Source organism: Protomyctophum parallelum (assembly GCF_964188405.1).
Source record: "Protomyctophum parallelum genome assembly, chromosome: 9".
NCBI classification, from domain to species: Eukaryota; Metazoa; Chordata; class Actinopteri; order Myctophiformes; family Myctophidae; genus Protomyctophum; species Protomyctophum parallelum.
Window position 1 is genome coordinate 40,594,420 of NC_139706.1, and position 6,613 is coordinate 40,601,032.

The following is a 6,613-nucleotide window of genomic DNA, read 5'->3' on the forward strand; positions in this document are numbered from 1 at the left end:
AACCACTTTCTCCATGTTGGCTATTCAAAAACATCAGATCTACAAACTCTTAGCACATCACTTTGTGCCATGCTGCAAGCTTGTACAGTATATTTGTGCTATTTCTGAAAATATTACATTTTTACATATCTCTGGTGTCCCTGGCACAAAACATTTTCAGTTGCAAAATACATATCAATTAGATGAATCCTTGACAGGAAAAGGTTTGAGAACCACTGATCTTATGTCATGACGAATCTCAATCTGTGACATAAGGACTCTTCAAGGTTTCAGCCTTGAAGGTGGATGTATACTTCTGTGGCCCTACTGGCTAAATGTCTGTGGATCAGTCCAGCACTTTGAGAAATGAGTTCTGGACACACAGACCATCTTTTAGAAGGCTAGAGCCAAGCCATATATAAAACTAAATTGATTGACAGGTCAGTTATAGCCAGAGGCGCCCACACTGTCTGAATACTTGTACAGAAGGTCGTGGAACAAGCTTGAGGCAAAATCATGACCTCAAATAGCCTAATACTGTATGTGAGTGTGCCGGTTGAGTTTTTTCCTCTTAACTGTTGGAAATGTGTATTGATGTCTGTGACCTCGAGCCTGCAGGAACTCCCACAATAACCTGTGTGGGTTGTTTTGTTGATGCTCAGTGGTGGCCATGTTGTTCAATCAGAGCATAACGGGGTGTCATTAAATTGCTCAGCTGTGTCATAAATTCACAGCTGACGGCCTGTGGGTGCATGGGAGGGGAGGGTGGATGAATTCTTTCAGTACATCACTCTCTCATTCTCTTTGAACCCTTCCCGCTTGCATGCTCGCACACACGCACACGCACACACGTGCGCAAGCAGTAACATTTAACACTTTATCTCTGTATTGTTTATAAGAGCACAGATGGAAACTCACACACGCATACATACACACATACACGACACAAGAGAAAGAGCGATCTTCCCATTAGAGATAAAGCTACATGGCACAGCAGTCCTTTGATACCAGCTTCACACTTCTCTTTAATCAGCAGACAACTGCTTGCAGGTATTTTTCATTTCACTGGAGTTTCTTCCTCTGTTTTGCTCAGCATTCTCCCTCCCTCCCTCCCTCCCTCACTCCATCTCTCTCTCTCTCTCTCTCTCTCTCTCTCTCTCTCTCTCTCTCTCTCTCTCTCTCTCTGTGTGTCTCTCCTCAGCGTGAGCTCTAAATCTCACTTTGAGTCACGGAAGAGCAATTTGAGAGTGACACAGAAAAGCATGTGCTCCGGGCTTGTGTGTGTGTGTGTGTGTGTGTGTGTGTGTGTGCGTGTGCGTGCGTGCGTACGTGCGTGCGAAGTCTGGCAGCCCGCCAACAGCGTAGCCTACGTTTTCTAGGCTTTATATTCTTTAATTCATGTTTTGATCGGATCGCATCGATAGCTGTCTCTCGTTAGCATCCCAGTGTAAAGTGTGACAGTGGACGTGGCCATTTTGAAGATGCACGCGCATCCACTTTCTCCTCCCTCCTTAAACCCCCTCCCCCCACTCAACCTTCATCCCTCACTGCTGATGTTTTTGTCAACTACTTTGAGAAGAAGGTTGATGATATCAGCAGCTCCTTTCCTCCCCTCCCACATAAAGCGGCATCTGACTCAACCAACACTAACCCCATCATACCATGCATGTCCTCCTTCTCTCCTCTTTCCCCAGACGAGGTTCTACAACTAGTAACATCCTCTAGACCTACCACTTGTCCTCTTGACCCTGTCCCGTCTCCAATCTTCCAGACCATCGCACCTGATCTGCTCCCCTTCATCACCTCCATCATCAACACCTCAGTAACCTCAGGCTGCGTCCCATCTGCCCTCAAGTCAGCCAGAGTAACACCACTCCTCAAGAAACCAACCCTTGACCCCTCAGATGTCAAGAACTACAGACCGGTATCACTCCTTTCATTTATTTCTAAAACCATTGAACGTGTTGTCTCCAACCAGCTCTCTCTCCATCTCTCACAGAACAATCTGCTGGATCCCAACCAGTCCGGATTCAAGAAGGCCCACTCCACAGAAACTGCCCTGCTGGCAGTCACAGAAGCACTACATGCTGCCCAAGCTGCTTCCCACTCTGCAGTACTGATTCTCCTAGACCTATCGGCAGCATTTGACACAGTGAACCACCAGCTGCTCCTAGACACCCTAGCGGATCTAGGCATCGGTGGAACGGCACTAAAGTGGTTCTCCTCCTACCTCACCGACCGGACCTACCAGGTTTCCTGGAAAGGTCTGTTATCATCCCCCCGAACCCTCCAAACTGGGGTCCCACAGGGATCTGTACTTGGTCCTCTCCTTTTCTCACTGTACACTAAATCCCTTGGCACTATCATCTCTGCTCACAATATATCCTATCACTGCTACGCCGATGACACACAACTGCTTCTATCCTTCCCACCCTCTGCCACTCAGGTGGAAGAGCGCATCACTGCATGCCTGGCTGACATCTCACAGTGGATGTCCTCCAATCACCTCAAGCTGAACCCAGACAAGACTGAGCTTCTCTTCTTCCCAGCTAAGTCCTGCCCTATGCGGGAGCTAACTATCTCCGTAGACAACGCCCTGGTAACGTCTGTCCAAACAGCCAGGAACCTCTGTGTTGTCCTGGACAGTCAGCTCTCGTTCAAAGCTCACATCACAGCTGTCACTCGATCCTGTAGGTTCACACTCTATAATATACGACGAATTAGACCGTTCCTCACCCAGGAATCAGCCCAGCTCCTAATCCAGACAACAGTCTTGTCAAAACTCGACTATTGTAACTCCCTCCTTACTGGCCTACCAGCATGTGCACTTAAGCCTCTCCAGCTGATCCAAAATGCTGCAGCTCGCTTGGTCTTCAACCAGCCAAAATTCTCACATGTCTCCCCCCTGCTCCGCTCCCTCCACTGGCTCCCGGTCGCTGCCCGTACAGAATACAAAACTCTGATGCTGGCATTCAAGGCAACCAAAGGTATGGCTCCCCCATATCTTGCAAGTATGATTGAACCCTACAAACCCTCCCGCGCACTCAGATCAGCCAACGCAGGGAAGCTGGATGTACCCTCACTAACAACGCCGGGACAACGCTCCACACGTCCCAAACTCTTCTCCCTTCTGGCTCCAAAACTGTGGAATGCACTTCCCATTGCAGTCAGAACTGCAGCATCACTCCCAATCTTCCGCCGTAGTCTGAAAACCCACCTTTTTAGACTCCATCATGGCCCATAGCACTTACCCTACCCCCTTAGATAGCATTTCTGTAGACTTAGATAGCATCTGATACAGACTTATAGCATGTTATGTAGACGGCACTATAATTGCATTGTATATAGTCATAGCACGCCATAGTACATATGTATAGCATAGTAGTATATATATATATAGTTTATATGTATAGTCTCATAATATAGATATTCCACTGTTACTTTCTTAGCTTACGCATGTTTTATGATAAATGCTTTTGTGATGTATTTCCCATGCTTTTGTTCTTGATTATTGTAAGTCGCTCTGGATTAAGAGCGTCTGCTAAATGCCTAAATTGTAAATTGTAATCCACTTGCACTCTATGAATGCACAATGAATGCGCATGTCGTTTCTGATGAAAACAAGGTTTTTCAACGGCCGACAGCAGGCGCTGTGATACTTGCGGTCGGGATTTTTCTGCACCGAGCGAGAGAATAACAACCAGTCAAGACACCACACAGCATTACGTCATCGTAACATCCGGTTAAAATAAGGGTTGAAAAGTGGAAAACCTTGGCAATGCACGATAAATAGATGAATTAACCCTGACGGTCAAACGGTATAAGGCCCCTAACCTACAAACAGCTAGCATCTAGGTCAGTGGTTCTCAAAGCCTTTGGTGCGAATTCATATGTATGCCTGTGGACTCCCATGAACATAGTTTGTGCCACAGGGACCCCCATACAAGATGTGTGTATGTGGTTAAAATGTATTACACAAATTCCACCATTTCCTAAATTATTCAATATTTTTGGAAAATAAAGTTCACGTCGCACCACGAGCTTGTAGATCAGCTATTTTCAAATATCCTATGCATATATTTAAAGTGGTTCAACTGATTGTGGTGCTGTTATTAACTCATTTAGCTGGGGACCCCGCTTTGAGAACCACTGCTACATCCCTTTCAGCTCTGCAAAACTGTCCACGCACACACACACACACACACACACACACACACACACACACACACACACACACACACACACACACACACACACACACACCTGTGACCAGGGTCTGCGGAGGTTGGAATGCGGCACAAAGTACATCACCTCGGTGCTGAACTCCCCCTTTCCACTCGGACGGCTCAACATAGAACTGGGAAAAGGAGTGTAGCCGGAATACTGTTAACATCCTGCAGAGAGAGAGAGAGAGAGAGAGAGAGAGAGAGAGAGAGAGAGAGCTTAGGGATAGAGCTAGACAGAAAGACAATGCAGTACTATAGTGATCTAATCTAATCAATGAAACTAATTGCATACCACCCTCCTAGACACAGCTTCCAGTACTTTCTGATCTGCCAAGACCAAATCCAAAGGATTTGTTTATTTCTGGAACACACTTAGACACCATCTAAGATTTCCCTATGGGGATTCCAATATAAAAATAATAATGCTGTGACCCTCTAGCGGAAATGATGCAAGACTTTGGTGCTCTATAGGCGAGTTCTTGCGACGACAGACAAGCTCCAAACACAGCGGCGATTTGAGACTCCCTCCATTTGGTCAGAGGTTACGGTGGTGTCTGCTCCATGTAGCGTCCATGCAGAGTTGCAGACATCCATGAAGCACAAGCAGAGGCGACCAAGAGGCATGAAGGCTGTTGACAGCTCACATAGCGCAGGAGGACTGGGACCCATCCTGCACAACGTGGGCTGCTATGCCAGAGGAGTCGCTGGTTCAGCATGGCGAACGTGCCAGTAGAGTGAGCACATTCCAGGACTTCTATGTTGGAAACTTTGTCCTGCCAACATGATGCCCAGGATGAGGCGTAGGCATGGCGTTGGACTCCGGTGGTGTGCATAGAGTCGGGGCGTAGACACTCAACAGGTTAGCTGGTCCGCTGCTGGCAAGCATACGCTCAGGGCCTCCAGTCGGTGGATTAGGCATGACAAGCCGGAGCCACACTCTTGTGTCCCTTAACCCTAACCTCACAGAGAAGCCACGGCAGATTTTTAACCGACAGTGCATGTCAGGAGCTACAGGTGAGTTTTAACCAGCGACGCTGACACCCTACGTCAAACCCTAACCCTAACCTTACAGGGAAGACACAGGTGATTTTTAATTGGCAACGCATGTCTCGGCAGTTGCGGCAAAGTCCACGGAACGGACCGACACTGCCACTGCCGGACAATGCTCATTCTGGATGTCTGTCTACTCTACACATTAAAGTGTAGCTGACAAAGAACACATGATGCCATCTTTGTGCGAAGATACACCCCAAATTTGACTCCACATTTGGGTAAGGTTTTGGCCCGATCAAACTTCCATTAAAAGTTGAATACTTCAAAAATAATGGAAAATAATGTGTGGAGGTACTTCTGCGGCCCCCTGTGCACTTCAACACACATCAACTTTTTTTTTTGTCAAATATGTTTTTATTGAACAGATTATAAATTATTACAAACATTATGATATGAAATACTTTTTTTATGAAACAAAATAAAATAAAATATAAACAAGACAAAAAAAAAAAAAAAAATCCCTTAACCCTCCCACCCATACTGCTCAGTGACACTGCATACTATAATAAGATGATAGAAAGCTCATGGAAAACATCTAAAAAGAAAATGGCGTACAGTCAACCATATCAAACACACATCAACATTTTAACTGCAAAGAGTATGTTGATCGATTATGGCTTATGATGGAGAAATGCAGTGGGGGGTAATGCAACTTCAAATTAAGTTACAACCACATAATTGGACACTTTTTTTTTTTTTTTTAAGATATTTTTTTTGCGGCTTACGCCTTTTATTGATTTTTTAAGGGACAGACAGTAGGCTGACAGGAAACGGGAGAGAGATGGGGGGATGACATGCGGTAAAGGCCGTGTCGGGTCCGGGAGTCGAACCCGCGGCACACCGCGACTGGATCACCAGTCCGGTGCCCAGACCGTTACGCTACGGCCTGGGCCTAATTGGACACTTTTAACAAAGGTATCTAGGTGGATATGAAACCGGAGAGAAGAGGAAGATGTTAAGAGGTAAAGATAATATACCGCTAATAGGAAAATGACATTCCACTGCAAGATATTCCACAGCTGTATATGAGACATTTTGGGGAGTCATTCCAGGCAACATGTTCAACAATGTTCCACGTGTAATCTATAAGCTCACAGCAAGTGACGATGTGAGTGTGACAGGTTGTGAGCTTGCAGATCATCTCTGTGCAGAAGCCGTTTAAAGACATAGTGAAATGAAAAATACGGCCATTTTTATGTTGAAGCCCATGGCCAGTATGTAGTCTCACCTCTCCCAGCCCAAGTACAGTACAGTACAGTACAGTACAGTACAGTACAGTACAGTACAGTACAGTACAGTACAGTACAGTACAGTACAGTACAGTACAGTACAGTACAGTACAGTACAGTACAGTA

At 46.0% G+C, this 6,613-nt stretch overlaps 1 protein-coding gene across 1 annotated transcript in view; it reads right to left on the reverse strand.

Moving 5' to 3' along the window:
- The window catches only part of LOC310864570 (cilia- and flagella-associated protein 337-like), a gene marked incomplete at its 3' end in the record, with an annotated part of 45,675 nt that overhangs the window by 21,990 nt on the left and 17,072 nt on the right, over nucleotides 1-6,613 (reverse strand). Inside the window, exon 12 of the mRNA XM_083773259.1 lies at nucleotides 4,243-4,373. Within this exon, the coding sequence (XP_083629385.1) occupies nucleotides 4,243-4,373 (131 nt within the window). The remainder of the gene's footprint in view (nucleotides 1-4,242; nucleotides 4,374-6,613) is intronic.